Here is a 14,900-nt window from a genome sequence, read left to right as displayed (position 1 = left end):
GTGTTTTAAACAATACCCGTGTGGCTATCTGCATACAACCAATTCCCGAAGCGCGAGAAGTTGGCTTCACGGCAGAATGATAAGTACAGAAAAGCCTTCTTTCAGGTAACTCCAAGCGAAAGCGCTTGATATACTATGTAAAGCGTTTTGCTAAGCTTCGTGAAAGCCCGTTTCGCACGTTTTTACTACTTGCTAAAGAGAATGGTGTGCATGCGACCTTGCAATAGCCCCAGCGATATCCAGATGCGTTGTTTGAACGGCATACGGGTTTGTGGCGCCAACGAAGCGGTGACGGAATATTCGGCAACAGCATGTGCTGCCCCGTGCAGGTCACACATATCGCAGTCCTTGCGCTCTTGAATAGCAAACTTGGATCGTTTTGTTCTGCACACCGTAGTTCATCTTGTGTTCAGGTTTTTCGTCGTTCTGCGTACGCCCAAAAAGAAAGCGTATACGCCCAAAAAGAAAGACGCAGGTATCCAACCATCAAGTGCCTGGCTCCACCACGCGACAAATGTCCTTCCAAGCACTGCGGCGAAGACCAACCACCGGAGCTTTTCCTTATCTCCGGCTTATCTGGGGGAATAAACAAACTCCATTCTTTTGTCGGCGCCAGCCGAACGCTGCAACGATCCGCGCAGCATTACTTGACTCTGCCGCGCCACTTTTCGTTCGCACCGGCGTGTGTCGGAAAACGCCGTCTCTCACCTTTTTTTTTTTTTCTTTTATTTCCGTCCGCGCTTCCTTCCGTATTTCTTCTTCCTCTTTTTTTCTCGTTTCCGTAAGCCTCGTCGGCCGCGGTCATAATCTTTCTTTTCTTTATCTCCCACTTCCGTCGCCTCGCTCGCAGGCGCGTCGCTCATCCGCCGCCACCACCTGATTAGCTTTTGGCGGCCACGGTGTTGTAATCCAATTGAGCGCCTTATTATCCTTTCGCCGCAACCAAAAAGGAACGCGAGGGGGGCAGGGGGGGGGGGATCAAATTCCCTTTAAGGAGATAATTCCCGTCTGATCCTCTCTCGTGCCCGTTTCCATTGATCCCCAAACAAGCGCCCTCTTTTTTTATATTTTTTTTCCCCTTCCGGTCGTCGTCGGCTCGGTGAACGAAGCGCGCGCTGGCGGCAGGCGTGCAGCGCGCGTTCACCGATGACGCGAGCGCGGCGCGCGCGCGCGCGAACGAGCCGCGAGCAGGCAGGAACTTTCTCTCCCGCACCGAGAGAAAAAGAAACAAAGGAAAGCGCGGGAAAGGATGTGGGCGGAGCCTCCTGGGGGCACTGGACCTCCCACCTGCCGTCGGCGCGCTTTGAAGTTATTCAAAACCAAACGAAAAGGGATGAGAGAGAGGGAAGGGGGAAAGGAGAGGAGAGAATGGCTCCGCGGAGAGGCGGGGCGCGGCCCGGACGCTCCGACGACGCGGAGTCGTGTGGGTCAGGCCTAGCGAGTGGGGGCGCGCGTGCGCGCGTCACGGCGCGCTGCGGCGGCGGAGTGGGCGGAGTCTGCGGGGTCCTTCCCCGGGGCGGGGCGTGTGCGCGCGAGCCGCGTCCGCGGAGGCGCCCAGTGCGCCCGGTCGTGCGGCGTTGCGCAGGCTGCCCTGCGACCGACAACGAGCAAGCTGGCGTTTCAACCGGCGGCTGCGGCGGGACCGGGGCCTTTCGGCAGCTGCCAGGCGTCCGCTGGCGGCGCGGCCATGGCCGCCGCGTACCACCACCTCAAAGGACCGGCGGCGGCAGCGTACTCCATGAACGGCATCGGACTGCACACCTCGACGGGCGTCGATCTGCTGCACCCTGGCTACCCCGGTAAGCTGGATTAGCGGCTCGCGAGAGCGGCTTTTCTCGTATCTATCGGAAGAAGAGGAGCACGCGGAGTGGAGGGCTGTGGCGGGGGAGAGGGAGGCTTGAGAGCTCTAAAGCCGATTACGGCTTTGACGGATGCCTAATTGTGTGCCGCGCGGATATGGGAGGAGGGGGGAGCTGGTGGTAATGCGCCTTGGCTCGCTCGCCCTCTCGTGGTGCGGGCCCGGGTCCCCGCCTTGCAAAAAACCCACCGCCACCACCAACCGACTTGGGTTTTCTCTTTTCTCAAAACAGCGCACGGGCCGATACGGCTGGACAAGTACCGTGAGGATTGGGAGTCGCCGATGATCGAGGAAGTCTGGTACGGCTCGCCGGGCTGCCCCAGTGAGTACCGATGCGACCATTTTGTTTCCTTTCCCGACTTATTTCGTGCGATACGTATGTACTCACTCGTGTACGCGGCGACCTCGGATCCGTGGACTCGCCGTTCCGGTGCCCGTCGTACGCGGTCGTTTCCTCGGGCGCGCAGAAGCTTCGCGCGTTCGACGTTATAGTTCCCAGATTGCCGCTCGTCGCGTCCCGGTCGGTTTTCCACCACGGGCCTCCTTCCATCGTCGGTCGCCGGGATCCTTCAGGATTGCCACAAAAACGCAGAAAAGAGCGAAAGATGCTTCGCAGGGCGCAGTTTTCGATCGGGCGCCGTAAGGAACCTGCTGTTTTCGATGTCTCCGCGTTTCGGTGATTGTGTGTGTGGTGGGGGAAAGGGAGAGGAGGTTTCGGGTTTGCGTCAAGAAGAAGACGAAGATGGAGGAGGATTCTGCGCGTCTTTGCAACCCTCACCGAAATGACCACCCTCGCCCAGCCCCGGCAAGCGGCGGTGGGATTCTGGATCCGCGATCGCGGGGTTCCTTCGCTTCTCCCGGGGCGGGGCCGCTCGCCGCCCCGCCTACCCACCGAAAAAAGAAGCGGACTCCCGGTTGGTCGAGCTCCGCGCGGGCTCGGGGTTGCTCCCCTCGGGAGAAAATAGCATGACGGGTGATTGCGTGAGCTTGCCACCCCCCCTCCCCCTGCTGCAGCGGACGGGGGAGCCTCAGCAAGCCGCCGCCGCCTCGTAGCCGTCGGGGCGCCGGCATGGCGAGCAAATTGGTTGCCGACAAGCCAGAAGAAGCCAGTCCGAAAGCCATGGGTGCTGTTGCCACCGCCGCTGCTGTTTTCCGGTTTCTGGCCCTGACGTGACCCTCGCGAGAGATAGTTACTCTTTTTTCCTTTTTTTTTTTTCATTTCTTTTTCGGAGAAAGGGCCGGTTGGCGGCGAGACTTTCTTCTGCTCCTGTTGTTTGATCGTTGTGCGCGGTATTTTTTCCCCTTTGCCGAGTCTGCAGGGCGGGCAGTGAGCTTGTCCCAACGCGTAACGGACGGCTGCTGTCAATCTACGGCTTCGAGATGGCGGCGCAGTATAGCTCGCTCCCGCGCCGGCTTATCAGCGGCAGAGTGGGCGTGCACGCGAACACGGAGCCGGCGTTGGGGCAGTCTCGCAGCCGCCTCCTCCACCTTCGAGCAACTCCGTCCCTTTGGCCGTTGGTGCCAGCTCCGGATGATGATGATAGTGATCGTGGTTGTGGTGACGATGACGCCGTTTCGAGCGCGCCTGTTGAAGAACACCGCGCGCTCGCTTCTTGATTCACGAGCGCGGAGTGGGAAGAAAGAAGCTGCCCCCCTCTGCATTCGAACGACACGGTTTTTCTGGATGCGTCAGGGTGCTGGCGCGAGGCACAGCCGGGCTCTTTGGGGGAGCAGTGATTTCGTTTCCAGGAAAATGTCTCTCGCCACCCGATTCAGAAGCTTGCACGAGCGAGCTTCCAGCGAGCGGTGCGTTTCCAATCGGCAGTAAATACAGACGAGGGCGCTACTCGGAACATCCGAAGCTGCTTCTTTAGTATTGGAAGGCTTCCCGAAATGCGAGAGGCTTTATCCGCTTCTGGGGGTGTAAATACACTTTGTGCCGACCTTCGTGGATAAAACCTAATAGCCGCCACCTCGAACACAGATCGCTGGTCCAGTATGTACACAGACAACGATAGCCACAGGTCGCAGGCCTGCAGGATCGAATCATTCACGGGCGGGGACTCCATTGTTCTTTTCTGGTGGCTTCCGAAAGCCTGGACAGATATTTGTCGCTTCGTATTCCAAGAAAGGACAACTATAGATTTACAACGCGGGAAGTCGTTCGAGAGTGCTTCATTGATCTCCGCCGCAGTGGCATTGAGAGAAAAGAGGGAAAAGCAAGGGGGAAGGCAGAGGTTATACTGACAGGCTGCACGTAGCTGTTACTGATCAAGCATGACAGCCGGAAAAATCAATTTCCTACGAAAATTGCCAGAGGGAACTCCGGAATTTCTCTAATCGACGTGCTGGCTTCGAAAATTGACGTGCGTTTTTCCTTTCTTTGGCTTTACCCTCCTAAATTTCCAAGCACTCGTGTAATTTTCTAAACGCGTGTTCAGCCAATAGAACTCTGCGCGCATGCATATACTGATTCAGCAATGTTGCATTTATAACATAATATTCTGCTGAATATGATCAATTCGCAGTCACGAAGGCATTTGAAGCCACGAGAACGAAGTTTAGGCAAATCCCACTTTCTATATATATATATATATACCCATGATGACGGAATCGGGCGCCATGCCATGCAGCTCGCGTACGGACACTGGACACCCTCTCGTAATTTTTGTAGGAAATGTACGAAACACAATATACTGCAAATAGTCGGAGACACGCGTGCACATTCAGAAAGCAAGAAGAAGAACAAAATAAAAAGACACCCATCGCGAGAACACCGCTTATTCTGTCCCGTTGTAAGTTACGTCCGCTTCCCCGTCGGCGACGACGACGTGCACGGCCTGAGCTTCGCAATGCGCGCGCGCATTAGCTGCAAGCGAAACATCGCGTTGTTGTGTGTACGCCTCTAAGCGCGCAGCGCACTGCACCGCGCAGTGTCGCCGTTTCCTTTCCCCCCCTCCGTATCCGTATAGAGTGCATGCATATACGACACAGCACGGACTGCGCCAAAGTCGTTCCTTCCGCCTTGGCCGCGTTCCCGAGTCGATCGCCTTTTGCACAACCGCATTTGCACACAGCGCGCGCAGCCCCCGACTGCCGCTCCACTTTTCTCGTCGCCGTCTTCGTGCTTTCTTTCTTTTCTTCCTCGATCGTTCGTTGTCCTTCGTTCCTGTTCTCCAGACTGCGGGCTCAGACCTTATTACACCTGCCGAGCTCCTTTCAGGATCACAGCCCTGGGCTTGCAAACGTGATACACCGACTCTCAGTGGCCGCGCCTAAATTTGACAAACGTGAATCTATAAATGCAGTCTCGGTATTTCTCTTTCGGACACGTCTTGAAGGCTCAAAGCTGTTGCTCTGGGACTGGCTGTTTCTGTGTTGTCGTCGTTAGGATAGTATAGGACTAGGCTTTGTGATGACTATGAATTTTATGTACGACCGTCTACGTCCTTCGCTCGGTTTTGCGTCGAAACACTCCATGGGCTGCATGTCACTGGCGCAGCACTGTGTGAATATACTGCATGCCTCGCTGTGACCGCACCTTTGAAATAGCCTGAATCCTTGCGGGTCTCGTTGATCTATCCTGAAAAGTCCTGAAGGCGCAGGACATTTATTTGCGCTGGCTTGCTGTGATCAGCCCACGGGGCGGTTTATATCCGTAGGACTTCCTGGATCTAAGCTATGGCACCTTGACACGCATATAGCGCAACATACCCCGCATTTCGCAGGCTGAATCTTCGGATTGCCCATTCTGTCCTGGAAAAGTATATTGAAGACGCCGGACTTCTTCGTGTTCTGCATGCCCTGCATGCCGTGATCAGTGCACGACATGGTTTCTCTCCGTCCTCTCTAGGATAGTATATGGGACTGTGCAGGACTTTGTGAAGGACTTTTCCTATCTGGATCTAAACCCTGGGCTACGGACGCGCCACCGTGTGATCAACTATACCATATTTCCTCGCCGTGACCGCAAATTTGAGAGGGTGCATCTCTACATGCAGTCTGCGTTCTCTCCCGAAAAAAAAAAGAAATATGCTGGAACCTCAGAACTGTTCTTTGAATTGCTGTACGACAGTTTCTGTAACACGCGTACATGAATGTCGGCCGTGTAGGGTTCTGTGCATGGACTGTGGCACTTGATGTATACAGGACTTCGTAGCCTTGTCCTCGGATATTATAGGTTATTGTCGGTCTGTCCTCTGTAGGGCCTTGTAAATATTTCGTACGCAGGACTTCGTATAGGTTTGCCCCGCATGTGTAGCATATAGATCCTTAATTGTGGAGCTCCGTACGCTTTTATTGTATAGGAAACCTTGTGGGATTTTGCGTGTGAGTGAGTGTATATAGGTTCGTCGTGTACGTACGGTCCAGTGTAAAAACGTGGAACTTTGTGTAATCGTAGGTTTGTCCACTGTGGGACACTGTAGGGCTACTATGTGTTTCTATTTGTCGTATATGTAAGATTGTGTGAAAGATTTTGTAGGTGGCAGATAGATGGCAATGCATCTCGGATAACTTTGCTTGCACTTCGTGTATGGTTCAGCTCATCCACTATCTTGTCCGTCCTTTTGAAGTTAACACTTGTGATGACGGTGTACATTGACTTGCTATATGACACATGCGTCTCTTCTCACTGCGGCAGGTTTTTAGATAAGAGCTCGAAACTGGCTCAGCTGTGATGACCCGTTCGATTCTGTCTGCTACACCGTCGTCGTTACGGTGTCGTGGTTGTTTGGCGCACCTCCTAATCCTCACCTTATGGCGAAGAAAAAAAAAAACGAAAATTAACCCTCAAACGTCGCTGGTGATCGAACTCGGGCCTTCTGTGGCGATGTGCAGGTCGAAGCCGGGTGTGCTAACCAATGAGATATATCGGGCAACATTTCTTGCGTATAGTATATATACTGTATCTAGTGTAAGACATCGTATTCGAGTACTACACAAGCACTAGACAGCCCGTCACACGTCGATGCTTTGAAGATACGCCTATAGAAAGCCCCACGTGTGCACTTTGCGACGAAGAATAACAGCAAGCATTTTGGACCTAAAAGAGTGACAACGACTGATCAAATTCTTAATCATGCACGTCTTTCAAGTGAACAGTCATTTGACTAAACTGAAATTTTGAAGAAAGCTGGCTTAGCATTGGGGTCCAACATGCGAGGTTTCCATAACATAGGCAGTCCAGTAAATGTGTGCAGAGCCGCGGAAAACTTTTGAAGTATGATTTTTTTTTTTTTTTTGCTTTTTCGGATGACCACCTTGATGCAAGAGAGGGAACAGGGGGTCCCCCGATCACCGAGTGCTCGCGCTTTGATAGATTGACAGAAATTAGACGCGCTAATAATCACGGCGGGATTCGCAAGTTATGCTCATAAAGTCACGTGTCTTGTAAAATACATTTTGGTGTAAGATGAAGAATGAAATGGAACGTTAGAAAACAGTGACCCAGAGTGTGCCGTATACCTTATCACGCATTAAAAAAAAACATAGGTAGGACATTAGGCAAAATAATAAGAGCTTGGGGGCGCAACCCACCGCTCCGTTTCAAATGGGACGCTCGTAGCATCCATCCATTCTTAATTTGCTGTCGTTTGTTCAAATTACCGTGGCGCAGCAGCGCACCGGGCAGATAGTCCTTCGCTTCGGCATAACACTATATATGCCTCACGCTCGTTATGCGAAAACATCCAAGGAGCAGCGCCCCTTCAAGTTCTTTCCTGGAACTCTCGCTCGTTGGCTCTTTCTAACTGACAGCCGATGCTCCTCGGTGGATACGCGCATAGACTCGATGACGTGGCTATTGCTGTGAAGAACTGACTGTCAAGATATATATATATATATATATATATATATATATATATATATATATAACCTCCCTGTGACTGGTCTACGCACATTGTGCCCTTACGTAGTGGGTGTGTTCTTCGTTTGGCGATCTAAAGCGGGCAGTCGAAACCCCTGTCATCGGCAGCGCTTGCACGCACCTCGTTCGTTCCAGTCCTTGTGCATGCATTTACCTGTGTACAATTGCAGACACAAACACACTTTCGGGTCGAGATCCGTCTATTTATGTATATGCAACCCGATGATGCGGTTGTATTGCTCCGAGAGACAGGGTCGACGCGCATTGTCTCCGACCACGGTGGGTGTGTCCGTCGTTGCTTGAACAGGCACTCTCGAACCACTGTCAGAAGGAGAGCGCGTTCGCCGAGTTCGTTCGAGTTCTTTGTGTGTGCGTGCGCGCCTGTATGTGTGTGTGTACACATGTATACACACATACTCGTGGGTCGAGACAGGACCGGCCGCGGTCGAACCGGTTCCCTCGTCGGGTTGGGACGGGCCCCGAGTGTGTGTGTGTGTGTTGTGTGTCTGCATGCGAACTGCCAATGGCCGAGCACCGAGGAGCCCTTGACCACGACCTCGGAGGATGTGTGCGACGGACTTGTGCACGCCCATGGATATATATTGCTGCTTCGCACGGCCTTGCGTGCGAGCCTCTGCCAGCCCAATGGCGCGCAGAATATTGCCATGTACTCTGGAGATAGACGTGCACCCTGTGGCATGTCGAGTCCAGGGACCTTTACCGTGTGGTCCACTGTTAAAGGGAACACACTATAGTGTGGAGCTCGTGCGAACTTTTCCCTCTAGAAAGTGTCAATTCCCACGACGTTGCAGCATGATGACTTGTGGTTGGTGGCGCTTTGTACCCACCTGTGCCGTGCATCGGCATAAAGCTTCAGCCGCCACTTGAAGCTATAGTAGAGTGCCAGCAAAGTGAATGCCGTCCATTAGTGTGCTCCTTTTAGCAGTAAGCTGCACTGGATGTGGTAATGCACCGCGGCAGTGCGGTACTGAGGCAGTCGCAGTGTTCACAACGGTTCGGTATAGATTGCTACGGTGAAAAATGACGTTAGAGTCTAATACACACAATTACAATGGCAATGCGGTTTCTCTATATCCTCGTGGGACCAGGATGCAGATCGGGCATGAAATCGCTCTTAAATAATTGTAGGGTTTAGCGTCCTGAAACTGCATGACTGTGATGACCTGGGAGTGGGGTTTCGGTTTAATTTTGACCATCTGGGAAGGGGGGTCCTTTAAAGTGCGCCCAAAGCATGGTACAAGAGTGTTTTTGCCAACCGCCTTCGTCGGAATGCGACTGCCGCGACTCTACATCGATCACGTGACGTCGTACTCAGCAGCCAAAGCCAAAGCCAGTGAGTTATATACCGTGACGGGTGCAACCGCTTTTCAAGTAGTTTCTTATATATATTACCAAATGTTCTGCTGCGAACGTAAATCGCTTCTTCTGCTGAAAGCTGTGTATTTATGTACGTGTACATAACTGTCTATTATTGTTTTGTTACGATGAACAAAATACATTTCGTTTGCCTAAACACAGAATATAAACAGTGCGTTTGGGTTGCCACATTGACGGTGCATCCTGTATTTTAATGCCATCTCGCTCTATTCGAAACACACTTCACCGAGTGATTTTCCTCGGCTGTGGTGGCAAAGTAGTCTATATAGATCAAATTGGCGTCAACTTCCTTGAAACCCGATGACAGACTCATGACTAAACCACGATTATGCTGTTCCCAATGCACATGACTTTGTATCTGGTTGAACGATTTACATCATCGCTTTCGAGTTAACATTGAGAAGGATTAAAAGCAGTGGGCAATAAAATGTGTATGTATAGACCTATAGTTATATGTATAAGGCGCTCTATATAGCACTGCGCTACAGGAATACAGGGAAAAAAGACTATAATAACAGATGTTTCGAGATTCATAGTACCAAGGTACCGAGATACCGGTACCAAGTACCGTGTGCGCGCTCCTTTTCGGCTTCCCCTGTTCACAATCATGCACTGACTCCCGAACCTGCCAGCAGGGCGTGTATATTGACTTCCTTGCATCGGAGTGCGCCGATTCAGTGCTCTAGGCAGAAGTGTGGACGAGTGTTCAGTAGGTCTCGGGAGGATGTTCAATTACAATGTCAGCTGTATATTGTCGGCTGCCGTGCTGCAGACGACACTGTCGGCTGCAGGCCACGACATTATACCCGAAAGCAATGCGTAATCATTTTCGTGCGATTTTCGTGCGGTTTTTATGCGGGGCGTGCAGCGCGAGATAAGGCCTGTCCAGGGACCGCAAGCTGTAACGATCCGTTTCATTTTCCAGTATTTATCGGTTATCAGCCGTCGTGCTGAGCCTTCGATCTGTTGTTATACAACGGTGGTGTTTATTCCGCGCCCGTGCCAATGACGAAGGGGGACAATAATGAAACATTAAAATCAATCGTTACAGAAATACGGCGTAAGTGTCCCAAGATATCGTTCTGGCGATATCAACCTAGGAAAAATGAAGAACCCATTTAATGAGAGGGCCGGCGAGGTAGTTTTGTAGAGTGAAAACGAAAAAAGACGTCGGAGGAGTCAGTTTGAGCTAAAACTGCACTGCAGCTCTCATTCAAAAGTGCCCGCATATCAGCAGACGACCATTGCGCGTTTCCACCATAGTGCACATACTTAAACGCCTGCACTTCCGAACAAGATATCGAAGTCAATAAAGTTTACTAACACAAGTTTTCGCTATACTGCGAGCCCGTTTCATGCAATACTCGTTTATATTTCTTTGGCTGCCTATGTCACTAAGAAGGACAAATTAATATATTTATTAACGGTATAGACCTGTAACAGCGTGCCATAAATGACTTCATTGATAACATAACGTACCGAGACCGTATGCGGTTCCGACTGCACGGCAGACAGTTGCAAGCACAGGCCGACGACGTTGACTGCGTCCTCTTATATCTTTTACGCCAACATTCACAAAGTCCTTGGTCAACTGCAGACATTGGCCTTCCGCAAAACACCGCTGTTTTAATCGCGAGAAAAGATGCGATATATAGAGTTCATTATGCAAATTTACAGCGAATCATGTCTGCATATGGAAAAAAACTGTCACGGCGTTTGTCAAGGCCTTGACACTCTGTGAGGTTTTGGGCGCGAATGTGGCGGCCGCAATCTGAAACAACAAATGCGCAACAAATGCGCAGCAAATGAAGCAACAAATGCGGCAGCCGCATTTTAGATGAAGGCGAAAATGCTCGAGGCCCGTTTACTTAGATTTAGGTGCACGTTAAAGTCCCCAGGTGGTCGAAATTTCCGGTATACATTTCCGCCGCTTCCCTTCAGGTACCGGTTAGGCCGCGTTCGCGTAGGAACTTGGTCTCGAAGCTGGCGGAAGCGGCAAAATCTTGCAAAAATCCGCCCACCTAGGCGGCAAAACAGGCAGAAAAACAGGCGGTGAGCCAAATTGGTCTCGGACCGATTTTTTCGCCATGGCGAAGCGGAAACGTGGCGGAAAGTCGTTCTGCTCGACCGGAAGCTACACTAGCATGTAAACTTCCGGTTGTAACATTGAACATGGCACCAAAAGTGTAGGCTGCAATGCTGATCGACGCGATCAAGAACCACCCCTTGCTCTACGACAAGAGAAGTATTAAACGTACTGTCAGCAATACTCGCGATAGTAATCAACGTCGCGCGACAGGAGGTGCGGCAACGAAGGCTTGGCGTGACCCAACTTCTAACACTTTAGCAAAGCCAAGCAAACCCACCACCTCCGTTTCCGAGGTGTCCGCGTCTTCCGTTTATTCATTGTCCATTTCTAGAAAACAAGTAGGTAGAAGTATAAAAGCCATTTCTTCTTCCACTTCCACGGCAGACAATAGTTAGGCAGATTCCTCGTTGGCGCTCCATAATTCTCCTCGCACGTGCACGGTATGTTGCAGAAGTCGCGGGGTGCTTTTCTCGTCGCGACGATAGATTGGGAGCGTAGGTGTCACGTAGGACGCGCAGGCTTCGGCGAACCTCAACACAAGGGCCAGCCCGGGTTTTAGCTTTGGTGTTCCCGTTGCCGCTTTCGTGTCCTGGAGGCGCCGAAAATAATACGAAATGATCGAATGTTATTACAACTTGTAAATAAAAACTATTAAAGAAATATAATCACGCCTAGGCAGCAACTTGTGACACAGCGCTACCGCGCCCGTGTGAGGAGAATTACGGAACGCCAACGAGGAACTTACCGAAGGTCGCAGATGACACGCGAAATTGCGCAAGATGATCACTTTTGATGACGGGTGGGTCAGTGAATGAACATACCGCTCGAAATAATTCGATAATGAGCGCCACCACGCCGACAAACGTGCGCAGACAAGATGGATGTGGACGAAAGCGGCAGCGGCGGCCGCGGTGGTAGCAAAACAAATGTGAACTTGGCCATGCGCGGAAAAGATTTTCCGGCCGCTTTGGCCTCTCCACCCGCTTGCCGCTTCCAAGTGTGAACGTAGCCATAGTCTGCAGCGCAAAACGCCTCTCGTTTGCGATGGCGCCCCTACGGAAGGCTGTTAGGTATACTGTTGTGTTGCTGAATCCCAAACCAGCAATTACGAAAGGGTGGTAGTGGCTGTTGTGTTGTGGAATCCCAAAACAGCAATGTACACACGCAAGGGTTGATGCCAGCAGTGAAATTCCACCGACTCGCAACAGAATGCATGAAACAGACAGCCGACAAGCATGGATTACTGCTGTGCGTAGTACAGCGTAAGTAAACTCTTGTTGCAGGCGCTGACAGTTCTCGTCGGAATTCACGCGTCCTGAGAAATTGATTAGGTGCACTATGCACTGAACAAGACCGGAGTTCATTCCTGCATCACTAGTACACCAATCAGTCGAGATTCTGTGACGTACAAGGCCGCTTCCTGCTTGCACCGGCCTAAGTGAAGCAGAAATGACTCGCACGCACTACTTAGAATGCGTACACATGCCATATCTATGCAGTGCGGTGAAATATTCTGTACAATTCTGAATCTGTTGACGTAAAGGCAAATGACGGCTGCACGCTCGCACACAGCGGAAGACACAGCGGCCCATGCACTTGCCGCAGGAAATGCAAGGCGAAGAAAGCTTCGTAAAAAAAAGCATTACTCGTTTTTGCGCGTATTTAAGTTTTCTAGCGCAAGGACGCAGCGAACAAGCTATTGCTATGGGAGTAGGTATAGCCTGGTAACACGTGCATTTTCACATGTATAGCCGTCCTTGACCTGTGAAACGCACTTCGCCACGACGAGGACGACGCCATCTACGCTTAACGGAGATTAACAATTAATGATGTCTTCTCCGATCGTGACTGCGTTCTCCTCTCTATCTTTCCGCCAACATCCCAAAGTCCTTGGTCAACTGCAGACATATTGGCCTTCCGCAAAACACCGCTGTTTTAATCGCGAGAAAAGATGCGATATATAGAGTTCATTATGGGCAAGGACAGAGCCCTGGATTCAGCCGCCATCTTGCTCGACTGTGGCGCCCCCTCGATGTCGTGAAAATCGCGAACATAACGCGGAATGTGTGTCGTCGCTTGTTCTGAGCCCATTTCGTCTATGAAATTTAAAACGTTAATTCTGACGCGCGAGTCTGCGTCTATAGGACTTGGTTTCCTCGATATCGAGAAGCAATCTCAAGAAGACCATTCGAAATAACGCCGATTCTTTGCTGCCGAGGGGAGAGGAAGGGTATATAGCAAAAGCCTACAATGCCATTAACTTATTGTGAAGGGGGCAAATATAGGTTAGAACGGCTGCCCGTTAGCCTGAAGTGGGCAGGCTCGATGCTAACATGTCGGGCGATCGTTACCGTGTAACGGGTGTCTGCAGGTGGTGCAGGTGGACGTTCCTGTACAGTCCTGGCTGCGTGAATGCCTAGAAATCCCTTTACAGTGTGCGGATTTTTTTTTTTTTTTTTGGCAGCAGGCACATACATTACCCTGTTGTGAATGTTTGCTCCATTAGGTTATTGCAATTTTTTTTCTTTACGCCCGCTGCTAACCTTGCTTACATTTGTGCACATACCGTACAGTATTATAGTGTTCCTTTGTTGTTGTTTTTTCTTCATAGTAAACTGCTTTATCGCCACACTTTTATGTAGGCCATTGTTGCAAATGTTATCTGTTCTAAATGCTTTTTTTTATTTGTTGATTTACAACTATGCCGTGTGCTTTGATTTTATTATCTTGTTATATACGGCAAGAAAGAAATCAGGAAGGAAAATGTACACGTTAAAGGGCAGTGGCCCTGCTGTTTGAAGCCCGAGCTGGCTGCCTGAGGACAGAAACGTACCGGAGCCGATATTCGCCACAGGATGAGGCGTGTCTCTGCTGCAGCAAATGTAAGGGTGGCGATTCAGTACATTATAATCGAATGTCAAGGTATTCACCCAGCAACGCCCGTAGGGAATGTCCACCTCCCAGAATTAAGCGTTGGGATTCAAAGAGGATGGAAAGATTAACTGGTCGGCAGTCGAGATAAGCAAGATATAGTTTAGAGTATTGGTGGGAAAACAGCAGGGAAGAGATTGATAGAGTCGGAGTCGTTACAGGCATAGTTAATGGTACAGTATAGAGAGAGAGTCCTTAACGAAGAGAGAAAATATCAAGAGGGATGAGCAAAATGCTAGGTTGCAATAGATGTACGTAATATTGTATTAGCTCAAGCAGGCGAGCTTGGCGACTATTTGTCACCGCAGCGAATCACAGGAGATGCAAATCACCATCATCATCATGGTTGACCCTACCCCGCGGATACTTGGGCTGTAGAGATGATACAGGAAAGGTGAAAAGTGATCATGATCAAACACAGCGCAAAGGAAAGGAACATAGAGCATGAACAGGCGCCACGCTTTAGGGCAACGAAGCCCTTTGACTGTTCAATGTTTTGTTTTCACGTACGAACCACGGATCTTAAGAGCCGATAAGAAGCGCACAGGAGAAGCTAAAGATAACGAGCTTCGTGGCACGAGCCACCACACCGCTTCAAAGGTGTTTCGTATAACATGCACCCATCCATCCAGTCATGTACATTAAAAAAAAGGAAGAAAAAAAAACGGTACAAGAGCATGTATTCACAATCGCTGCTTTCTGCAGCAAACAGAAGGGGGGAAAAAGATAAAGACGTCTGTGGCCGAGGGCGTATATGT

General features: G+C 50.7%; 1 protein-coding gene across 5 annotated transcripts in view; it reads left to right on the top strand.

Moving 5' to 3' along the window:
* Positions 1 to 1,572: 1,572 nt before the first annotated feature.
* The window catches only part of LOC119463354 (homeobox protein OTX2), a 98,416-nt gene continuing 85,088 nt past the window's right edge, over positions 1,573 to 14,900 (top strand). For all 5 annotated transcript variants that reach the window (XM_037724164.2, XM_049656401.1, XM_049656398.1 and 2 more), the window contains exons 1-2: positions 1,573 to 1,799; positions 2,091 to 2,180. In XM_037724164.2, coding sequence (XP_037580092.1) covers positions 1,688 to 1,799; positions 2,091 to 2,180 — 202 coding nt within the window. In that variant the 5' untranslated portion in view covers positions 1,573 to 1,687. The remainder of the gene's footprint in view (positions 1,800 to 2,090; positions 2,181 to 14,900) is intronic.

The sequence above is a fragment of the Dermacentor silvarum genome, chromosome 9 (genome assembly GCF_013339745.2).
Source record: "Dermacentor silvarum isolate Dsil-2018 chromosome 9, BIME_Dsil_1.4, whole genome shotgun sequence".
Classification (NCBI taxonomy): domain Eukaryota; kingdom Metazoa; phylum Arthropoda; class Arachnida; order Ixodida; family Ixodidae; genus Dermacentor; species Dermacentor silvarum.
The sequence above is the reverse complement of the archived record's forward strand: the minus strand, read 5'-3'. Positions and strand labels throughout refer to the sequence as shown.